At 42.3% G+C, this 24,377-nt stretch overlaps 1 protein-coding gene across 2 annotated transcripts in view; it reads right to left on the bottom strand.

Annotated features, from left to right (window-relative positions):
- Window positions 1-24,377, bottom strand: part of slc33a2 (solute carrier family 33 member 2) — a 112,758-nt gene that overhangs the window by 51,876 nt on the left and 36,505 nt on the right. For both annotated transcript variants that reach the window (XM_078567153.1, XM_078567160.1), the window contains exons 4-5: window positions 17,467-17,570; window positions 6,176-6,285 (exon numbers count right to left, since the gene is read on the bottom strand). In XM_078567153.1, coding sequence (XP_078423279.1) covers window positions 6,176-6,285; window positions 17,467-17,570 — 214 coding nt within the window. The remainder of the gene's footprint in view (window positions 1-6,175; window positions 6,286-17,466; window positions 17,571-24,377) is intronic.

The following is a 24,377-nucleotide window of genomic DNA, read 5'->3' as shown; positions in this document are numbered from 1 at the left end:
CATCTTCTCAGAAATGTTTCTGTGATTATTTGATCCATAAGAAATTTCAAACAACCTTTCCCTTAAACGTTTTACATGGGGCTGAATTTTATGCTGGGGGTGGGGTCAAGGACAGAAAAGTCAGAGGCAAAACTGTCCCGGTTGGCCATCTCACCCCACTGCCATTTAGCTGCCATCAGGTCTTTAATTGGCATAAGGCGGACCTTCCACCACTATTGGAATGGAAGGTCCGGCTGCAAGAGCTGCCGTCAAATGGCTGGAGACTCTCTGGTCCCAGCAGCACCACTGGTAACGGTAGCCATTGCTGCGATTGTAGCACACCCAGAGGGAAGCCTACTGCGATGAAGCCAGACTTCAAGGTAAGTCTGGGGTCTCACCGGGGCCAGGCTGGCAGAGCCCAGCGAGGGAGCAAGGGTGTGGGCGGCTGGGATGAAAAAAGGCAGGGGGCGGGTGTGGTGAACACCTTGGAGGAGTCTCCAATTGGCACAAGGGTCTGAAAAGGAGGCATCCTCCCTTGCTCAGCCAACAGCCTGCCATATTTCACTCTGCTGGCTAGACAATAGCACCGACAACCCTCAGCCATGGGTAAAATCCAGCGGTGGCGGCAGGATGCCCTTAAGAGACCAGTTAAGGGTCTCAATTGGCCCGTGGGTGAACAGGCCATCCAACACCAACCCCACTGCTGGTAAAATTGGTGGGTTGATAGGTGCTGGGAATGGCACTGTGCATGACACTCAATCACCTAATTTTACAGTGCACTCACTTCTACCACCCCGCCTCACCCACCCCCCTCCAACTTCCCGCTCTGCCAACCCATCCCCGGGAGGCCGTAAAATTCAACCCGTGTACATTGGTTGTTTTAAGAATGCAGTAGACAGTTTTTGGTCAATTTATCGAGCACCTTGAAAGTTCTTTTTTTGTTCATGGGAGATTGGGTCACTGGAATGGCCAGCATTTATTAGCTATTCTAAATGCCCTTGAAAACATGGTGGCGAGCTGCCTTCCTGGACTGCTACAGTTCACATGGTGAAGATATCCCCACAATGCTGTTAGGAAGGCGGTACCAGGATTTTGAGAAAGCGCAAGTGAAGGAATGGAGATATAGTACCAAGTCAGGATGGCATATAACTTGAAGGGGAACTTGCAGGTGGCAGTGTTCCAATGCATCTGCTGCCCTCAATCTTCTAGGTATTGGAGGTTGCGGGTTTGGACAGTGCTATTGAAAGAGACTTGGCAAATTGCAGCAGTCCATGGTACACACTGCTGCCACTGTACTTCAAAGATGGAGGCAGTGAATGTTTAAGGCAGAGGATGGATGGCAATCAAGTGGACTGCTTTGTCCTGGATGGAATCGAGCTTCTTGAGTGTTGTTGGAGCCGCAATCAACCTAGCAAGTGAACTGTATTCGATCACACTCCTGACTTGTGCCTTGTAGATGCTGGAAATAATCTGCAAAGTCAGGAGATGAGTTACTCGCCTCGGAATTCCAAATCTGATCTGCTCTTGAGGCCAAATATTTTTATGGCTGGTCCAGTTAAGTTTCTGATTACTGGTAAACCCCAGATTTTGATGGTAGGGGATTCAGTGAGAATAATGCCATTGAATGTTAATGGAGGATGGTTAGATTCTCTCTTGTTGGAAATGGTCATTGTCTGGCATTTGTGGGACATGAATGTTACTTGCCACTTATCAGCCCAAGCTTGAATGTTGTCTGGGTCTTGCTTGCATATGGAATTAGACTGCTTCAGTATATGAGGGGTTGCGAGTGGTGCTGAATGCTGTGCAATCATCAGCGAAAATCCCCACTTATGATCTTATGATGGAGGGCATCTCATTTATGAAGTAGCTGAAGATATTTGGGCCTAGGATATCACCCTGAAGAACTCCTGCAGCAAACTCCTGGGCTGAGATGATTGGCTATCAACAACTACAACCATCTTTCTTTGTGCTAGACATGACTCCAATCAGTGGAGAGTTTTCTCCTGGTTCCCAATGACTTCAAATTTACTAGGGCTCCTTGATGCCACACTTGGTTAAATGCTACCATTTGCATCTGGATGCAGCAGGACTGCAGAACTTTGATGTGATCTGCTGGTTGTGGGACCACTTAGCTCTGTCTATCATGTTGTTTACCTCGCATGTTTGCCTATATTGTAGTTTCATATAATGGACACATTTTTAGGTATGCCTGGTGCTGGTCCTGGAAAGCTCTTCTGCACTCCTCATTGGACCAGGATTAGAGTCAAAGTGTCACAGAGTTATACAGCACAGAAACAGGCTCTTCAGCCCATCATGTCCATGCCGGCCACTATGCACCTATCTATTCTAATCCCATTTTCTAGCACTTGGCCCATAGCCCTGTATGCTATGGGGTTTCAAGTGTTCATCCAAATACTTCTTAAATGTTGTGAGGGTTCCTGCCTCTAACACCACCTCAGGCAGATTCCAACCACTCTCTAGGTGAAAAGAATTTTCCTCAAATCCCCTCTAAACCTCCTGCCCCTTACCTTAAATCTATGCCCCTGGTTATTGACACCTCCGCTAAGAGGAAAAGTTTCTTCCTATCATTCCTATTATGCCCCTCATAATTTTGTATACTTCTATCAGGTCCCCCTCTCAGCCTTCTCTGCCCTAAGGAAAACAACCCTAGCCTGTCCAGTCTCTCTTCATAGCTGAAACACTCCAGCCCAGGCAATATCCTAGTAAATCTCCTCTGCACCCACTCCAATGCAATCACATCCTTCCTACAGTGTGGTGAACAGAACTGCACACAGTACTCCAGCTGTGGCCTAATGTTTTTTACAGCTCCAACATAACCTCCTTTCTTGAGCCCCTGGTTTGACGTTCATGGTAGAGTGAGGGATATATCAGACCATGAGGTTACAGATTGTGGTTTAATACAATCCTGCTGCTGCTGATGGCCCACAGTGCCTCGAGGATGCACAGTTTTGCACTGCCAGATCTGTTCTGAATCATCCCGTTTAGCATGGTGGTGGTGTCATACAACACAATGGAGGGTATCATCTCTACGAGAGATTTCAACCCCACAAAGACAGGTGCTTTCTGATCATAAATTGTGAAAGGCAAAGGTCCCGATGCCCCTCAGAAATGTCTCCATCCTGTGGACCACTCCCACACAGACCCTATACTATTAATATCTACCTCTTGTCCACAAAATACAACCAGCTACTTAATTACTTCAAAATCCATCCACCAATCTCACAAGGCTCAACCATTTCAAGGTTTTTACTTTGTCAGAGTCTTTTGGTAAGCATAGGTACACAATGTTAACCAGATCATCAAGAAAACTATGCTGGTGAGACAGGAACATTTTTTTTCTAGAAGCCATGTTGAGATTCCCTAAGAACCTTTTCTCTTTCAAGTTGGTCATCAGTATATCTCTAATGATTCTTTATAACTTATCTGTAAGCGAAGTCAAGCAAATGAGTCCATAGTTTCCTCGTTCTGATGTTTCCCCTTTTAAATAGACCTCCCTCTAATCCAAACACCAGTGAGCTCTATGAGAAAATGACTCACAGAAAACAGCACCCATTTCTTTGAGTATCCTAGGATGAATGCCATTAGGGCCATCAGCTCAAACTGTTTAAAGTCACTAAATGTAACAAGGCCTATATCCACATCTACTTTAACAAAGTCAATAATAGCATCAACATTATGTTATAAGTTGAAAAGAATGGTACAAAATTGCCATTAAATGTCTGCCATATTCCAAGACTACACTTGAATCTGCCCCCGGAATCCCTCCTAGTCTTTAATGGCCCTCTATCTTTTTACATAATTGAGAAAAAACTTGCTAGAACTACCATGCACTTAGTCACTTTGCTTCACAGGAGTGAAATCAGATACAGTGTAAAATTGCCACTGAGCCAAAGGAAGAGACATTAGGAATGCTTTAAGGAAGGCCAAAGTCAAGGAGGTAAGTTTTAAGGAGCATCTAAAAGGTGGCAAGAAGAGAAGAGGCAGTCAGGCTTAGGGACGGAATTCCAGAACTTAAGGCATAGACAGCTGAAAGCATAGCCACCAGTGATGAGGCAAAGAAAGTGATGGCGGTGGAAGGGGGGGCGCATGCAGGGGTGGGGTATACGGGAGGCCAGCACTGGATAAACACGGAGTTCTAAAAGTTGAGTCGGAAGAGGAAGCTGAGATAGGGAAGGACAAGAACATGAAGGGAATTTTAAATTTGTGGCATTGGTGAACTATGAACCAATGTAGGTCAGCAAGCATAGAGATGATAGGTGAGACTCAACCCATTAATATTGCACTGCTTTGCACTATAAGCCTTGAACCTTTACTCTGGTTTGTCAATTTAAAACCAATGGTTTGATCCTTAGTGAGGGTATAAGAAATGGGAGCAAGTGTATACACTACAGCCCCTCGAGTGTTCTCCGCTACTCAAGACAATCATGGTCAATCTGTTGCCTCAACTCCATTTTCTTGCCCGTTCCCCATATCCCTTGATTCTCTGAGTGACCAAATTCTGTCAATCTGAGCCTTAAGTATATTCAATGATGGAGCATCCCTATGGGGTAGGGAATTCCAAAGATTCAAAACCCTTTGAGTGAAGAAATTTCTCCTCATCTCAATCCAAAATGACGGCCACTTATCCTGAGGCTGTGTTCCCTTGTTCTAGATTGTCCAGCCAGGGTGAACAACCTCTCCGTGTCTATCCTGTCAAGCCCCTTTCAAATCTTAAAACCACATGGCTGAAAAGCCAGCAAGAACTGTAACCAAAGTTTGGGCAATTAACAAAATTAAGTAAGCGTTGAATCCTAACGACATCTTAGGTAAGGTTATTTTGCTTTTTCTCGTTAAAAACTCAATTTGGAGGATTCCTCCTCCAACTCTACAGCCCTTTGAGAACTCCATATTTCACCACAAGGTTTCATGAAGAAATCTCGTAATTAAACAAACTGAAAGTATCATGAAAGTCAGCATTTAACTGGAACAGCATCTGTGTCCCCAAAAATATAGAATTATATACAGCAGTAAATTGTGCATTCATAGAACATACATAAAGCACCAAAATACATCCCTAGGGGGAGGATCTTCACCCCCCCATCGGGGCAACTGTGCGGGGGCAGGCACGGACCCAATTGGCACCCCTGATCGGGTCCGCGCCAATTAAGGCCCGCCCAGCATGACGTGCGCCCGGAAGCGCTAAGCGCTCCCTGTGCCGGCGGGGGAAGGGTTCCCTGAGTTGGGGCCTGCGCTCTTTCGCGAATGCGCACGAAAGAGCACAGAAATCTCCCTGAGGCACAGAGCTGTCTCAGGGAGATTAGGTTAAGTTAGAAAAATTTTAATAAAGAAAAGAAAAAATTTTAAGACATGTCCCCTCATTTGACAGTCACATGAGTTGGGACAAGTCAATGAACATTAATGAAAAAATTTATTTAATTTATAAGCCCTTCATGAAACCTCATCCCACCCGTGGATGAGGTTGGACGGGCAGCTCAGTTTATTAGTTTAATTGTTATTTAAATGGCCTTAATAAGCCTTTAAAAATCTAAATGATGTGCGGTGACGTCAGGACGCGTCATTTTACGCCTCGGCAAACGGGCCCCGCCGCTGCTCACCGAGCCGAAGATTCTGGCCTAGGTTTTTTAAATATTTGTGTCAAGGCTATAAAATAAAGTTAAAATGGTGGAAACAGAAGAAATAGAAAGACTAAATATAAGGGCAGGAACATAAGGAAGTTGCTGCAATTGACAGTATTTATAGTTGAACAGCAATACTTGATGACTGTGGGAAAGATGGTAAAGATCTTGCCCAATCCTCTAAGCCTGCTCCCCTGCCCAAAAGTGTTGCAGTTTCTTTACATAATAGACAGCTGGAATGTATACATCATTTCAGATTCAAATCCAGTGGATTATGGCCTTTTCAAAATCAGTCATTGTGCAACTTCAAATAGGCTCTTATTTTTAACAACCTGTACTTGTAACAGGATAAAATGACATTGATGTTTATGACAGAAAAAAATTGGACCAATAAAAATAATTGTTTTATCTAAACAGTACGTCTCAAGAACCGGATAGCGTGATATGAGTAACACAAATTGTCTACTCTAAATTTCACATGTAGGATAACCTAACTGACACTGAAATACTATACCAGGTTAGCAAAATAATGACTATGTCATAAAATACACCAATTTTACCTGTATTCTTTCCTCAGCCTTCTGGGTGCACAGCATCATGATACCAAATGTCAATGTTGTTATCAATCCACTGAGAAAATGTTGTAAAATAATACTTAGCACAGCTGCACCTAGGAAAAATACAAAATAAATTGAAATTGAAACTTTGACATTTTATTGATGTGTTGCGACATAACACGAAGAAGCAGGATAAGAAACCTCTTCTATACTGACATGTCGAAAATATAGTCAGGAATATTGCCACAAAGAAAACACCTGGTTCTACTTTGAGCAAAATATTCAAATCTGGTATTTTTCTGCTGATGTTCAAAAACAAAAAAACCCTCTACTTTCATTACAATACAGGGAAGTGATTCAGGAATTTATCCAATTAAATTCAAACTATAATAAAAATCTGATTAATATTGTAATACAGGGGGAAGAGATTATGTTTCAAGAAAATCTAAATGCCCAGCAGCAGCATTTCAGTCACATCGTTTAAAATGGAAAATTTTAAAAGAAAATGTCGCACATATTTCCATTGTTGTTTTACAAACATCTTTATTTATGAGTAGAGAAATTGAGTAACAAACTTAATCTGGTACGAATCATTACAACACACTAACCATATGCAATTTCCAATGAATAATATTCTTATTGGTATTTTATCTTGCTATACAGTGCAGGTCTGTTTCCCAGCTGTCAAGCACAAAAGGCAATTTTTCTAGAGTTTAGACCCTATTTTTAAGCGGAGCAGTTGGGTTTTGAAACAAATCATTGATTCAGGCAACACAAAGAAATCACAGGTAAGACAATAAATCAGATGGAATAATATAGATTGTCAGATTGATATTAATATTACAATTTGTCATTAACCAACAGTAAAATATATTAATATTTATTTATTTGTGAATTATATTGTACTAAACCATTTAAGTACCATTCCCCTGTTGAATGGGTCAAATTTTATCAATCTATAACAAAGCACAGATTGAACATTAACAACAGCATTTTCAATTCATGTATCTTCTTGGAAAATTTTACTCATGAAAGAGATCAATGGGCAGACAGATATGGAAGGAGAATTAGGAACAGAATGACAAATAAAATGCAATCAAAAAGGCAAGATACAAGTGGGAAGGACTTTTACCAACCATTTTGTTTCCCCCTCCTCTCCTGCCAGTGTTGATTCATACTGGGAAATGGTTTCATGGTACCAAGTGCCCTCCAGGTAACTCATACGAACATAAAAGATAGGGGCAGAAGTAAGCCATTCGGTCCCTCATGCCTACTCCACCATTCAATAAGATCATGGCTGATCTGCTTGTGTTTCAAATTCCACATTCCCAGATACCCCCGATAATCTTTGATTCCCTTGACTAACAAGAATCTATCCACCTTAAAAATATTCAATGACCCCGCCTCCACCGCCTTCTGAGGCAGAGAGTTCCAAAGTCGCACAATCCTCTAAGAAAAAAATTCTCCTAATTTCTGTCCTAAAAGGTGACCCCTAATTTTAAAACAGTGCCCCCTAGTTCTGGACTCACCCAGAAAAAGAAACATCCCTTCCATGTCCACCTTGTCACTACCATTCAGAATGATATATACTTCAATCAAGTAACCCTCACTCTTTTAAACTCCAGTGGAAACAAGCCCAGTCTGCCCAACCTTTCCTCATAAGATAATTCACTCATTCCAGGTATCAATCCAGTAAACCTCCTCTGAACCACCTCCAACACGTTTACATCCTTCCCTAAATAAGGAGACTAAAGCCGCACACAGTATTCGAGATGTGGTCTCACCAATGCCCTGTATGACTAAAGCATAACATCCTTACTTTTATGTTCAATTCCTCTCGTCATTAAGGATAGCTTTCCATTAGCCTTCTCAATTACTTGCTGTACCTGCACACGAACATTTTGTTACTCATGCACTAGAACAGCTAAATCCCTCTAACCTCAGAGTTCTGTAGTTGTTCTCCATTTGAGTAATACTCTGCTTTTTAATTCTTCCTGCCAAAATGAACAACTTCACATTTTCTCACATTATACACCATCTGCCAGAATTTTGCCCACTCACTCAACCTATCTATACCCATCTGCAACCTCCTTATGTCCTCTTCACAGCCTACTCTCCTACTTATCTTTGTGTCATCTGCAAATTTAGCTACCATGCCTTTGCTCCCCTCATCTAAGTAATTGATGTAAATTGTAAAAAGTTGAGGCCCCAGCACAGATCCCTGTAGGACTCCACTCATTACATCCTGCCAATCAGAAAAAGACCTATTTATGCATATTCTCTGTTTTCTGTCAGCCAGCCAATCTTCTCAAATTCAAACAAATTCAAATTGGAGGATCAAAACTAGAAATTCAAGCAATCTAATTTTGGGCACAGGGAATGATCCCTGTGCCTGAATGGCCCAAGAGTGACCGGATATTGGGCCCTGGGCCTCATTATCATTGAGTTGCTGCCACCTAATACGCATCCACAGCTCGCTGAGAGAAGAGGGGAAGAGAGTGGTGAAATTCATGGAGGAGGGGGAGGGTGTGGTTCACATGCATAATAGTGTGCATATTCTTAACTTTTACTTTGTTCCTTGCGGCCTAACAGGTATTTTCTCTAAGGACTACCTGTTAGGTCATTATTTTCATGAGTGCAGGCACCACTAGTTGCCTCAAGGCAAACAAATCTCGCAGAGAGGCCTTAAACAGATGTTAGGTCCCTTGTTTCTGGCATCAACACTGTATGCCAATTATTTGGCCTTTACTAACATGGTGGTTGGCACACTTTTGACTCGTAATGAGCATGCACTTTCTGCTCATTATTAGGGGCTTAGGAGGCTGTGCACTGTGCGGCCTGCATTTCTAGGTGAAAATATGTTTGAACTTTAAGGCTATATCAATTTTAGAACAGAACCACTCTGTATGTATATTTAGGATGTGAAGCTATTATCTATGTATTTCTAAATATAATATTCTAACTTCATATTCAAGATGAAAAAGGACAAGTGAGACATTACAATAATTTGAAAAGTGACTTTTAAAACCTATTATCAAATATAAAGAACTTAAGGCAGAATTTTTCAGTCGTGTGCGTGGACGGGCCCGACACGTGATGTTGAATGTGCGTCCCAGCGTCACCACATGCCATCGCGATATTTCATTCAGCGGGCGAGTGCTGAAGTTGGCTGTGCGTCTGCCGAAATGTAAACAGCCTATTAAAGCCATTAACAAAAGAATTAGTGTGATTGTTAACGCTACCTGTCCAACCTTAAGGTTGGCGGGCAGGCGAAAAGCCCAAGCAGCCTTCGCATTTTTTAGGAAACCTCATCCACGAGCGGGATGAGCTTTCCTAAAACTTTTATTAAGTTAATTTTTAAAATTTCATAAATATAAAAACATGTCCCATGGGACATGTTTAAGTAATTTTTTAAACCTTTCATTTACTTTTTTAAACATCAATTCAACCTCCCTAAGGCAGCTCAATGACACAAATAAGTAATATCCTGTATGAATTTCAGTGCCAATGTGATGCTAGATATGTAGGCCCTATGTCCCAAAGACTGGTGGATCGTATCAAACAGCATGTCCCTTCCGCTGTTCACAACGGGCAAGTTATGGACCGTCCCCAACCAGCCCTGCTTGCAAAGCTCAAAACAGTGTCCAACAGTGTGCTAAGACTTATGCTGACAACCAATTTAGGATTGTCAGTTGGACTTGCAGTGTGGCGCATTTGCATACATTGGAAGCTACATATATTAATACGCAGGGCCCTGTTCTTTGCAGGCAGAAAGAACATGTACACACATTGCACCTGTTTCAGCTAAACAAAATAAGTGGCAGCCATTCGCTGGTTCATTCTCCAGGGCAATGTCTTGGCCAATCAGAGTCAAGCTTCCTGGTTTAAATTTCAAACATTGCTTGGCAGTTAATTGCCAGTCACCATCAACTGGTGCATTCTCCATGGCAATGCCTCTATCAATCAGAGTCCATCTGCCAACCAATCAGCACTCTCTTCTCATACTGTATAAATATGTTGTTTCCATGACAATAGCATTTTTTTGTGAATTGTCCTGATGAGTGCAAGACAATAATCTTCGACAAAAACGTCTCTCTTTTCAGCAATACTGAAGACTTAAAGGCATGAATTGCCTAAAAGGATCATGGAAAAATGACAGCCAGATGTTCTTTCAGCTTTTGCTTCCTGTTTCTCATGATTAACATTACAAATGGCTGCCTCTCAACCAGTATCACCCATAATTTGTGACTGGGTTGAGGAAGTAATGTGCCAGTGCTAATTAACATGAAAATTGCTTTTGAGTCAAACTGTGCCATTTGACCCCTATCGCCAACTGTTTCTGGTGGAAGTGTTGGCTGCATAATCTTAGACCACCCAGAGTCAGATTGAGTGAACTTCAAATGATAATCAGTGTTTCTCTTCCAATGTTTACCCGAGCTCTGCCCTGTAACTGTTTGACGAATCAGGACAGTAACAGGAATAAAAAAAAAATCAGTCCTTCAGATTGGAGGCTCGTTAGATGGGAATACAAATTGGGAACAGGGCCCAAATCCCTAAGTTGTGAGAGGATGGAAATTGGGCAGTTTTGCATACAAGGACTACAATTTGGGGTGGAGCCAGGTCAGTTTTCCTTCCATTTATGATCAATCCAAAATCTGGATCTAAGAGGAAGAAGAGGAACGGGCAAGTCTTCCACCTGTGCAGTCTATGTGCACAAGTTTGAGGAGAGTCCAGGGGCATTCCTGAGCTACCCGAGGATGTCGCTCAGTGCAATACCTGATTTCCCCAATAGTATTCATCAATGTTGGAAGCAAGTGTAAGCTTAGCACTGGGCTTTCCAAAGAATCAAAAGATCTTAAAGGAGTAAATGGAAAAAAAATCTCTTTTAAAAGAACAGAACTTTGAATTTTAGAAATTCCATGACCCTATTCAAAAATCAAATGGAGAAAATGGAAGCTTAGCTATGAGCTACATTCTCATTAACATATCAACCATCCAAACTCCTTTGAGCACCCACTTACCTTCTTTATGCTATGTAGAATTTGAATAAAAAACTTGTCAAAGCTCTGACAGTTGCTTAAAGGGTGTCAAATCTCTGTTGACAAAGCTATTGAAATAAATAGCACATTTATTGTCAGTCATGACATGAAAGATCAAACCATTTTCTGATCTTATCATCCATGACATCAACTTTGATGCACTGTGTGACCTATTGGAGTTGTCTGCAAATTAGAGCAGTTTCTTCATATTCTTACATTTAATCCTTCTCTCAAGTCAAATTCTAACCATTTTTTTTCCGATAATTATGTTTCAAAGTCTTTCCTTAGCCACCTTATTTGCAAAAACAAGTATATTAAAGAAGCCTTTGAACTGGTTTTTGCACAGACAGCAAACAAACAAAAACCACAGGGGAAAGTCTCAGGAGTAAAAACTAATAAAAAAAGGTATGTGAAAAGCACAACACTTTTTGTCGAGGTTCGTCAGCTGTATAACTGATTCGTTAACTGATTTCTTCTCCACCGTTAACTGATTTCTTCTCCACCGATGCTGCCAGAGCTGCTGAGTTTTTCCAGGTAATTCTGTTTTTGTTCCTCAGCTGTATGTCCGTCAACAAAAATTCAACTCAGGATCACAAAGCAGGTCTGTTTTTTTTAATGGAGATATCTTTTGCAGCCTGATTAATGCTATGTGTTTGTGAAAAACATTTAGTGTTTCAAATGCTCTTTTTGTCACTAGCAGTTTTTCGTATCTAATTTTATCTTCACACCATTGCATTTACTTCCATGAATTTATGAATCATCAGTGATTCATATGTGGGAGAGTATTCATATTATGATTCGTCAGTGGGAGAGTATTTTTGTTTCTCAATCCCCTCCAAATTAATCCCTTTCTTCCCTATCCTGCCACTCATTGTTTTTTTTCTCATTCTTCAGTTATGTTCCTACTTTCTAGTTGTACTGTTTTTCTTTCTATTACTTGTCCCCCTTCATTTCATAGTGTGAACATTGGGACTTCAATTAGCGGAACACCGATAACATAAAATCAAGCCTAGAGACTAGAATTATTGCTGATGTAAAAGCTTTATCTTGGCAACAATTGTTCAATAGTAGTCAACAGTATTAAAATGCTGAATGGAGGCATCAACGTGTGGACATGAATGTGCTGGGGTAATTAAGCTGTAAATTGGGTGTCCCATATTGTAGCAGTAATGCATCACTAGTGCAGTGTTCATCTTGCACAAATGAGATAGGTTTTGTTCAATGAGGATGCGGTGGATTGGTTCAAATTGTATTTTTCTTTAGCTTTGATAATGCATAAGGTCTATTTTCAGTATCTTTCCTGCAATGGACTTGGACGAGGAGAGCCAGCAAGAGCAGGAAATGGCTACATATGGTGATAAGTAGCACACGTAGTTGTATGCAGTCACGCTCTGCCATTCCGCTACAAAGTAGGTTTCATGTAGCAGGCAAAGTTACCTGTCATCGATCACTGAGGTGCCTAAGGAGACTGAAGCTTAGTAAGAAAAGATTGAAAAGCTGTGCCACCTCGTTATGGAAGACCTCTACATGACATGTAACAACGCTGAAAGTGGCCATGAAGGTCAGGATGGCCGTTAATTTATATATAGTGTGCTCCTTTCAGCATTGGGGTCACTTTCTGGCTTGGTCAGCTACTTTACTGTTCACAGGTGTATCAAAGACTCCATAAATTTATTATCGAGCCAGTTCAATTACTTTATCACTTTTGCCACTGAGATCAACAACAATGCAAGGGCAACATAATTATACAGAATATCATGTTACATGCACATTATACACATTATCTATACACATTAGTGCAATCATATGTGACCCAAAAGGATTTTTAAAAATCTCAATAAGGACATGGTATGGCACCACCAGCACGGGATCATGTGAGTCAATACCTGCTTCCTCAGAGGTTGCCTTCATTGTCAAGTAATCACCTGTATCACCCTTATTTGAAAAAATGGAAAAGTGACTTCAGGGAGGCCACAACAGCCTTTAATAATGACAATTATGTACTAGCCATAGACAGAAACAGAGCACAAATACAACAAAACTCACTACAACCAGAATTTTTAAAAATCCCATTATTAATCTGAAGCACTAATTCACGTCTAGACCAACTGGTGAGCTCCAAACCTCAGTAAAGCCTTGGTGCAAACGCGGACAAAAGAGTTGAACTCAAGAGCCAAACTGCCCTTGACTGTAAACTGACTGCCCTTGATATCAAGATAGCAATTGACTGAGTATGGCATTAAGGGGCCCAAGCAAAACTGAAGTCAATGGGAATCAGGGGGAAACTCTCAACTGGTCAGTCATACCTAGCACAAAGGAGAATGGTTGTGGTTGTTGGAGATCTATCATCTTGTTCCCAGGACATCACTGCAGGAGTTCCTCAGGGTAGTGTCCTACACCCAACCATCTTCAGCCGCTTTATTAATGGCCTTCCTTCCATCATAAGGTCAGAAGTGGGGATGTTTGCAGATGATTGCTCCATGTTCAGCAGCATTTGCAACTCCTCAGACACTAGAGCAGCCAGTTTCCATATGCAACAAGACCTAGACAACATTCAGGCTTGGGCTGATAAATGGCAAGTAACATTAGTGCCACACAAGTGTCAGGCAATGACCATCTCCAACAAGAGAGAATCTAACCATCTTCCCATGACATTCAATGGCATGACCATCACTGAATCCACCACTATCAACATCCTGGGGGGGGGTTACCATTGACCAGAAACTGGACTGGACCAGCCATATAAATACTGTGGTTACAAGAGCAGATCAGAGACTGGGATTTCTACAGCAAGTAACTTACCTCCTGACTCCCCAAAACCTGTCCACCATCTACAAGGCACAAGTCAGAAGTGTTATGGAATATTTTCCACTTGCTTGGATGAGTGCAGATCCAACCATACTCAAAAAAACTCAAAACCATCCACAACAAAGCAACCCACTTGATTGGTACCCCATCCACCAACATAAACCTTCACTCACTCCACCATCGGCACACAGTGGCAGGAATATGTACCATTTACAGGATGCACTGCAGCAACTCACCAAGACTCCTTCGACAGCACCTTCCAAACCTGTGACTTCTACCACTTAGAAGGACAAGGGCAGCAGATGCATGGGAATACCACCACCTGCAAGTTCCCCTTCAAGTTACACAGCATCCTGACTTGATACTATATCTCTGTTCCCTTACTGGCGCTTGCTCAAAATCCTGGAACTCCCTCTCTCCTTAGTGCTGTGTGTGTATTTATAATACATGGACTGCAGCAGTTCTAGAAGGCAGCTCACCACCACCTTCTCGAAGGCAATTAGGGATGGGCAATAAATACTAACCTAGCCAGTGACACCCACAACCCATGAACAAATAATAGAAAAAATATCACTTTGAAAGAAGGCGCAATTTGCACTCAATGAATAGAATGGTATCATGATGAGGTAACATATCAGCATGTTCATGCTCTAAACTTTCAAAGCTAATGCCAATGTCTCCATTGACCTTGACAAACACCTCACCTCTTCCTCTGATGCTTTTCCTTCCTATCCCCAGTGCCTCCTTGGCAGTCATTTACCTGCCCTCAAATCTGTTGGCTGTATGCTACAACATACCTGATGGGTAACCTGTCTAGCTTTTACCAAATGTGGCCCAATTACCTCAAGGTTTACAGGTACTCCACTGTCACGCCCTGGTATTACTCTTAGGTTCTCGCTAGAAAGCAGGAACTGTGGAGCAGCAGAGAGATTTAGGAGTTGAAGTATTGAAATCACTAAATGGCTGCGGACAAGTACAAGAAAAATTCAAGACTGTTGGCCTTTATTTCAAGAGGGCTGGAACACAAAGTGGTGGAAGCTGTGGCACAGTTATATAAAGCTTTGGTTAGACTCCATTTACAGTAGCGTTCAGTTCTGAGCACTGCAGCTTCAGAAGGAGTTCAGAAGGATATATTGGCCTTGGAGCGTGTGCAGCACCAAAATCACCAGATTCATCAGAATCAGGGCTAAAACAATTAAACCATGAGGACAGGTTCCACAGGCAAGTGTTATATTTCCTACTGTATATTAATTAATAGCTCAAGTATTCTCCTTACCAACCTCGCCCTCCTATCATTCATAAATTACGTAGTCCTAATTGTTGGCATTTCATAATATCATAATATTTCCATAATTAGCAAAAAAGATCCTTTATAATTTTTAAAATCTTTATTAAATCTCCTCTTAGCCTTCCCTGTTTCAATAGAAATAGTCTTGTATCTTAAGTTTCTCCTCACAACTAAAGTTTTTCAACCTGGTGTAATTCTGATGAATCTTGCTATATGCTCACTATGGCTTTAATGTCCTTTCTATATCGAGGTGCCTAAAACTGCATATAATACTCTAACTCTGGTCTAAGTATTGTCTTGTAAATATTTTGTCACTGAACCTCACATCTGATTAACAGAATTGGTGCTCATCTCTTTTCAGTGGCTTGTCACATTACTAATCAAACCCTTCCTTCCCCCATTTGTTATAAATTCCATCTTCTGTGCTTGCTTTTACAAAAGTTGTAGTGCAAGTTTTTCGTTTAGAGGTGCATTTTTTTCACTTTGCTGAGTCCTTGGCATCTGTGAAATTTTCTCTTTTAAATTTAAATATTGAAAATAGCGCTTCAAAGAGCAATAGGCAATTTTCTTTTAGGTCTCTGGCAGTGACAGTCACTACCAGTTCTACTGAGATCTAGTACTAGAGGCCACAGTTTAAAAAATAAGGGGTTGCCCATTTAGGCCAGAGATGAGGAGAATTTTTTTTCTCTCAGAGGGTCATGGGTCTTTGGAACTCTCTTCCTCAAAGGGTGGTGGAAGCAGAATTCTTGAATATTTTTATGGCAAGGGCAGATAGATCCTTGATAAGGAAGGGGGTGAAAGGTTATCAGGTGTAGGCAGGAATGTGGGGTTGAGATTACAATCAAATCAGCCATGATTTTATTAAATGGCGGAGCAGGCTCAAGGGGCCGAGTGGACTGCTCTTAATGTTTGATGGAAACTCCCTATAGCCTGCTCCTAACCACTTAGGTTGAGATCAAATTCATAAATTTAATTCCTGAGCCTTATGCAAAACCTTGCCTTTCACTGCATTTGTTTTTCTATTTAATGATGTTACTACATAAATATGTTATAAAGTAGGCTTTATTGCCTAGAAATTCATTGATGCTGCACCCATTTTACAGGCTTAAAACAGCTATTGAAATGTCCAATAAACAAAGAGCTAGCATGCCAGAAGTGCACTGCCTGCCTAAAACAGGGACTAGACCCTCTGCAAATCTGGGGCTCTCTCAGTCTATATGTCTACATGTATCCAAACCAGTGGTCCTTGAAGAGATCACTGGAGACCATCCCCAGAAACATACTTTTTTTTTTAAAATGTACCTGAACATGGACCTTTGAAGGCATATACTGGCCAGAGTTTTGCCTGGTAGATAAGCACATCAGGAATTTGGTGGTGAGTATGAGGGTATAAAAGTCAATATATGCCATAGGATTTATCCTCTGATCATTTGAATAGGGAGAAAGCATTGCAGGGCCCACTGATTTTCACAGCCAAATAGCTAATATGCACTCTTTTGAAGTTCTGCACCAGGAGCATGAACTTGCAAAATATATTCTTATTTTTCATTCTGTTCCAAATGCAGTTGCAAAATTTTGTTACAATTATATAACTTTTTAGGTTATGAGTGAAATCTATCATTGTTATATTTATACTCAATAAGCACCATCCAAAACAAAGCTTGTCGTTCATCTCATTGCATTTAATGGGCTATTGCTGAAGCAAAATGTTTGTCAAGTTTGCCTACATAACTTTAGAAAGCATTTAATTTTTTAAATGCTTTGAAATTTTTACCTGATAAAACAAAACATTAATGAGATCATAATACATTTCTAATTTCCATTATGAATCTATTTTGACCCTTAATGATGCTTGACCACATTCCATTAAGCGGGGAAACATTTATGTAAAACAATTAGCTTACACACTATCAGGTTAACTGTTACAGAATGCAGCCCACCTAAAATAAAAGAAAGAACTTGCATTTATATCACACCTTTCACCACCTCAAGATGTCCCAAAGCAATTTACAGCTAATTAAGCACTTTCTGAAGTGCAGTCATTGTTGTAGGAAACATGGCAGCCAATTTACACACATATAACCAATATATCTAAACATTTAAGCTGTTAATCATACACTTCAAATTAATCCATTCAATGCTAAATTTAGTCAACATACCTTTCATTACCAAGGATTCACTTTGAAACAGAAGGAGAAGTAATGTCTGGAAGCTCAAATTTCCAAAGCGCATCAAAAACAGAACCATAATAAGTGAAAAAGCACTGTAATTGAAAACAAATTATATTCAAGTAAATATACTTTGATCTTGCTGTGTTATTTCATGCAACAGATTCTGTACAAGGAACACAAACATATATAAACTGAAAGGTGTTGAGGTTTATAGAGGATGAAGTTTTCATATGTTCAGAAATGGCATGGCAAATAGTTTCGCCTTCACATAACCAAAACTTTTAATCACATAAAGTGATGTTATTATACTTATGATGAGCTTACATTATTACTATGCTATGCTATTGACATTATGTGAGTTAAATCCCTAACTGTATGGGAGGGATTTTATGGAGCCTGCAAGAGCGGGGAACATGGCGTGCAGGGTGACTGAACGAATCAGGAGCCAAAATTTTGATTTCTTGACGGAGATGCAAAGATTAAATCAATAGTGTACTTGTGGCATGTTGGGCCTCATGCTGTCCTGTGGCAGATTCCCACCTGTGACACTTTTGCATGCGATGAAAACTCATTACCGTGAAACGTTTTTTTAAAATTATGCCCCACCTTCAAGATAAAATGAGCGGTGCATGAGAATCTCATGGCACCCGGCTCACACTCGTTTAAAGGTAGCATGCACCAGTCGGGTTTGTGTAGTTGTGTCTGAGGTCAGCTGATTTTTTGTTGAATTCTGCAGCACAAGGAAGGGCAGCAGGAGAATGGCAGGTTGCATGGAGGCTCAGAACCAACAGGGATGAGTTAGTGGTGCGGGAGTGAAAGGGGCAGCCAAGGTTGGGGGCATAGAGGAGTAAAAGGGGAAAGGGCTTGGCATCCTTGGTGTGTTGGGAACATTCAATCAAGGTAAGGAAATGAGGGGCCTAAAGGGTGGTGTCAGTGCTGCCCATTTATGGGCCCATCTCAGGGTGCTGGCTGGAAGAGTCCTTACGGGGTATTGAGTTCACCTACAACATTTCGATTATCCCTGCTGAGAGTTATCTTGGATAATGTTATTTTCAATGCATAGAAGGGAGGGCCTGCTGAACCTGCAAATTCAGCCATGTCCCAAAGAATGGCAAGTACAACACTGGGCACCAACATGAACATTCAATAAAGTACGAACAAAAAACACAACATTGTTTCTTCCACAATATAGAAATATCCCTAACTCTCCTATAACCATCAGTGCTTGACAACCATGAGGACGGTATATTTAGCTCTCTGATTAAACTGGTCTCAACAAATAATAATGATCCATGAATAAATTAAACCAATGTAATTACAAGTGAAATTTAAATTAGAAAAAAACACCTTTGTGCTCTGAATAAGTCTTATATTAACAGCAATGGAGTTTGGCAGGAAAGTTGTCACCATGGTGAAGAGCCTACCTAATGACCAGGAGGCTCTTGAATAGCCCGCCCATACCTGTTGCATTGTCATCTGACTGGGGGTTTCACTGCTGAATAGCATCCCCCACTGCTGAATCACACGTCTCTCCCCTGCAAGCCACCAGCACTTTAAATTTTAATTGTAATCGTGTAAGAAAAGCAAGAGAGCGGAAGTGGCGCCCAATTCCTCTTCCACCGTTGGGAACGCCACGCCACATTAAAATTCCGCCCTATAAGTGGAAAGCGAAATAAATTTTAATTTATCAATCGGTTCTGGGTAGACTAAAAAAAGAGGCTATTTATTCGATATCCATCAACATGGGAAATCATCTGGCAGCTCATTATAGCTCATTGGAGATTTTTATTTTGTAGGAGACTTGGCAAAAATCTTGAAAATGTGATTAGCCAAAGAATCTAAAAGAGCAACAACACAGGTTATAGTGGCTTCCTCTGCATAGATCCATTGAGGTCAGGGATAGGATTAACTAAACATGCGACTTACTCACATTTTACTCAACTGTTAAAGCACCTTTAGGATTTGAAAGAAATATGAATCCTCCAGTTGATGGAAATTAAAAGCATCTTTATTTTCACAGTAGAGCTTCCTGTTGATGGTTTTAGTGTTTTACAGAGAACAAAAAATCATTATTTAACTTTGCTGGAAACTAGCCACAAGTTGAGGTGAAACATAAACCATCCCAGCATTACTCCAGCTAATTGACTCCTTGGAAGGGCTTAAAGCATAGTACATCCTCTGGGATATTGTCTCTTCGTAATCAGTCCCTCAACAAGATTGGCAGCACAAGTGGCTAGTAATTAATAGCTAGCAAATGTTTTATTTACAATTTACAAATCTGCTCTTGCTCCCTCAGAAGCATCACCTTAGGTAAATTCTGATAGCTCTCTACAGGGAAAGCACTGTGGGAAGCATACAAGCCTGTAGGCAGAATGCAAACACTAGCTCAAGTTTGGGGGTACAAGTTAAAGAACTGAAATATTTTGTTACACAAGAGGAATTCTGTATAAAAGAGAGGTCAGTAATTAATTGGTGAAGCAAATCAAATTGTGCTGGATCCTTGTCCAAATTTGCTTTTAGAAGCATGAAACTTAATGAAATTAAGGAAGAGCAAGAAACTCTATCTACTAAAAGAATTAAACTCAGGTGAATAGGCTTGAGCTAAGTAGCTTAAGAAACTGTAACTGAAAATTTTCTGTGCATTGTATGATAAACTAGTTTAAGTTAAAAAGGAGGCTAACTCAGCAAAATGAGCAGTGCATATTTGTATGAAACGAAGAGAGAGTAGAATTCAAGGTGCAACATGTTCACAGGCTGACATAACAGGCTTGGTGAAACATATTTTCCCTCTTTTCTTTATCTAACATATGTCCTTTTACTATTTTGAATATAACAAGCTATGCTGTATGAAAAATCAGATGAGCTCACAAATCTACAGCGCTTAACTCTTTTTGAGTAAAGGGCCCCGGTTGCAGAAACAATAAAGAATGGAAAGAAAATGTGAGATGCTGGGTTCTTCCAAGCCATCATTGGTGAGATTTGCTACATCAGTCAGTCCTCAAGTCCCCTGATGTATAAAACAAGTGGCAGAAACCTAGACTACTAGAGGAAACACTTCCATCAGTTTCCCTAGTTACAATCACACCTGCCTTTGTTCCCTCCGCATTAACTCTGTTTCGAAGTCTATCACAAGCACTGGAGTGCCCAATGGAATCGCCACAGAAGACACTATAATTGATGCTAATGAAATCACTACAATCAGTAAGTGCTCTGGGAAAAGTCCATAAAAGGTGGTTAGTAATGCAAAAATATAGCAGCAAATGTCAGAGTTAAGAGTCCACAAAAGATAATGCAGGCACAACTATATGAAAGTAAATTAAAAACCATAGTCCCAAAATTCCTGAGCTTTGCCATTGCAAAGTCACAGCTATCCACACAGGTGAGGAAGGAATTTAATGTCGGACCAGTTATGCAGTGTCTCTTGCTGATCCAGTTTAAATTCTTCCAAAGTAGCAGTAGGCATTTCTGTATCCATCTACTTCCATGCAAATATCACAGGCTTTCAGAAAGATGTCACTGCTGGAATTCCTGTCATTCCTTGTCCCAACACTACTTCGACCTTGAATCAGGAATGCTGCTGTGTCAGGATCTAATCCTGGCAGGACCGTAGATGATATTTCTTCCTGAGAAATATCAATCAATTGGCATTGGGAAAACAACTAATTTGAATTGGAGCTGCTTTCAAATTTTCAGATGGCACAGCCAACTCACTTATGCTACTGTAAAGTGTAGCAGTGAGATTCCCCCCTCCTCCCATTGTGGTGAGCACCCCAATAGCACAGAGAGTGACTTCATAAGAATTGTAACATAAGGTGCATCAGTGTGTGGGTGAAGGCCTGCCCCCAACAGCCTTTTCACAAAATATTCAGCTCAACGGTTCAAACGCTATGCTAAACAATTAAGAGTAAAACGATTAAAGGCCAGAGCAGCTAACCTCCGCAATTTCCACTTAGGCAGATGAGTTGTATTAAAAGAGTGAAATAGATTTTGGAGTGGGACTAATTTATATACAAAAATTAAGAGATTAAAAAAGCTTGCATTTCGAGACTAGTGCCTTTCAAGATCTCAGGACAGCCAATGATGTACTTTTAGAGCCTAAGAAGGAGCAGGGTGGGCCACATCGTCCGCATGCCTAACACAAGACTCCCGAAACATGCGCTCCACTTGGAGCTTCAACACGGCAAGCGAGCCCCAGGAGGGCAGAGGAAATGCTTCAAGGACACCCTCAAAACCTCCTTGAAAAAGTGCAACATTCCCACCGACATCTGGGAATCCCTGACCCAAGACAGCCCGAAGTGGAGGGAATGCACCTGGAAGGTGGTGAACTCCTCAAGTTTCATCACCAAGGGCAAGCTGAAGCCAAGCGCTGACAGCGAAAGGAGCGCATGGCATCCCAGGCACCCCACCTACCCGTTCACCCTACCACCGTCTGCTCCACTTGTGATAGAGGGTAGAACTTTACATCCCACGGGAGGGTGGGCACCCAACCCGATCGGGAGCAAAATAGTGCACAATGACGTTGCGCAAGCGCCCCAATATCATCGCGCACTCGTGTGATATTTCACTCAGTGGGCATACGCGGGTGCCGGAGCAGTGCCCACCATTAATTAAGCAGCCACTTAAGGCCCTTAAGACTCCAACTGAATACGAGTTTTCTTTGCCTGTGCTATTTCCAGCCCATAGCACAGGCAAAACGGGCAGATGGCCAACCGACATTTTACAAAGCTCATCTAAGGGCGGGATAAAAAGGGTCAGCAGTATTGTCAGAGTGAGTAGTGAGGAGTTTTGGAGATAGTTTGCTGCTGATTGCTTATTGGTCCTTGGCAGCCTCATCTCTGTTTGGGGCTTCATTCTTAGCATTTCCAAGCTTCATTTCAGGACTCATTGCAAGGCCCTTGGTGCATTCAGATCATGTGGACCCTTCCATGTATCAGACAGCCTTCCCTTGCCCTGATAATGGGGATTGTGGTCTCCACTGGAGGCACCTCCTCAGAGGAGGAAGGGAGGGGCAGGAGGGAAAAGGGAAAGGAGGCACTCGTCCCTGTGCAACTTCCAGGGAAGGGACCTGTGGGAGGAGAGGTGCAGGCACAAGGGGCGCAGGGCTAGCAGGAAGTCCAAGGCGGAAGAGGCCACAGAAGATGCCACTATCCAGCTGCCAGGGTTTACAGGCAGCGATGCAGCTACCTCAATATGTCTGAGGTGCAATGCCAAAGGAGGCTCCGTCTCTCAAGGAAGAGTGTGACCTCCATTTGCCAGATGATTGGGCCTGAGATCAGCTCCGGCTGGGTGGACACGCCATGCCAGTGGCTCCGAAGGTCACAGCGGCCCTCAACTTCTATGCCTCTGGCTCTTTCCAGGGTTCAGTGGAGGATCTGTGTGGAGTCTCCCAATCAGCTGTCCACAGTTACGTCAAGCTGGTGACAGAAGCTCTGTTCAGGCAGGTACTGACCTTTATTCTTTACCGTACAGACAAGACCAGCTAGTCTGAGCAAGCCAGAGGCTTTGCAGTGATTGCTGGGCTCCCCCCCACACAGTATGTCATCGACTGCACACATGAGGTAATCAAGGCGTCAGTGGGTCAACCGGGTGCCTTCATCAACAGGAAGGGCTTCCACTCCATGAACGTGAAGATAGTGTGTGATCACAGGGTGTTGATTCTACAAGTCTGTGCAAGGTACCCAGGCAGCTCCCATGACACCTACATCCCCAGACACTCCCAGGTGCTGAGGCTCTTCAGTGCTCCAGCCCGACTGGATGGATGGCTCCTGGGTGACAAGGGCTATCCGTTGAAAAGGTGGCTCATGATGCCTCTCGGCCACCCAAGAACAAAGGCAGAGAAGTGTTACAATAGGAGCCATGCCTCCACAAGGGCAGTGATAGAGAGGACCATAGGTCTTCTCAAGATGTGTTTCTGATGCCTGGACCATTCAGGGGGTGCACTACACTAACCCCCTAGAGTGGGTGTCACTGATCGTGGTTGCATGCTGCACTCTCCACAATATGGCACTGGCAAGGGGGTACCCGCTGGAGGAAGAGGATCTTGACGCAGCTGCACAGGCCACAGAGGATGAATCCAGTAGTGAGTCAGAACAGGAGCATGGTGAGGAGAATGCTGAAGACATGGAGCCAGAGCTCGGTAACCGTGAGGGAGGCAGGGACACCAGGGATGCCTTGATCCAACGTTCCTTCAACTAGGCTACTAAAGATCAGCTTCAGCCACATGCCAGGGCTGTCGCCTCCATCCTGGATGTCTGAAAGGACCCTTTCATTTGAACACAAAGAAAACTCAGTGCCTGTGCAATAAAGTTCAACATCACCATACTGGCGTACCCTGCACCAATAAAATAAAAAGGTGAAGCAAAAGCAAAATTTATCTCATTTGGACAATTCCAAACTATTTACATTAACTTCTCCGGTCTTCATTCCCAGACCAGTATAGATAAAGTAAACATAAATGAACATAAAATCACCCATGACCTGTTCCTCTTCTGCTCATGGTGCCTTTAACTTACGCTTGAGTGCTATGTCTAGGATCAAGGCGTCCCTGGTGTCCCTGCCTCCCTCACTAGCACCGGCATTGGAGACAGCTTGCTGACCCTGCTGTCTTGTTGGCCTTGATGACTTTGGCGGTCGTTCTCTGGTCAGTGGAGCCCGTGCTGGCCCTGCCTGGGAGGGAGCGGCCATTGCCATGGCTGGCATCTCCCCAGTTGCCACAGCCTCGGTCACTGGCGGAGGGGTGGAGGAGCTGCTGCCATCATCCAGAGCGTTCAGAGAGGAGCCCGCAGAGACGACAGGCAGCTTGTGCGCCAATGTGAAGTCGCTCTGGTCCTCCCTGCGCACTATTGATAGACGGGCACCCAGCTGGGATATTGGGTGCCTCATCCATCTCCCACACTGAC

Source organism: Cetorhinus maximus, chromosome 2, assembly GCF_964194155.1.
Source record: "Cetorhinus maximus chromosome 2, sCetMax3.hap1.1, whole genome shotgun sequence".
In the NCBI taxonomy this organism is placed as follows: Eukaryota; Metazoa; Chordata; class Chondrichthyes; order Lamniformes; family Cetorhinidae; genus Cetorhinus; species Cetorhinus maximus.
Note: the sequence above shows the minus strand (reverse complement) of the source record. Positions and strands in the feature narration are given on the sequence as shown.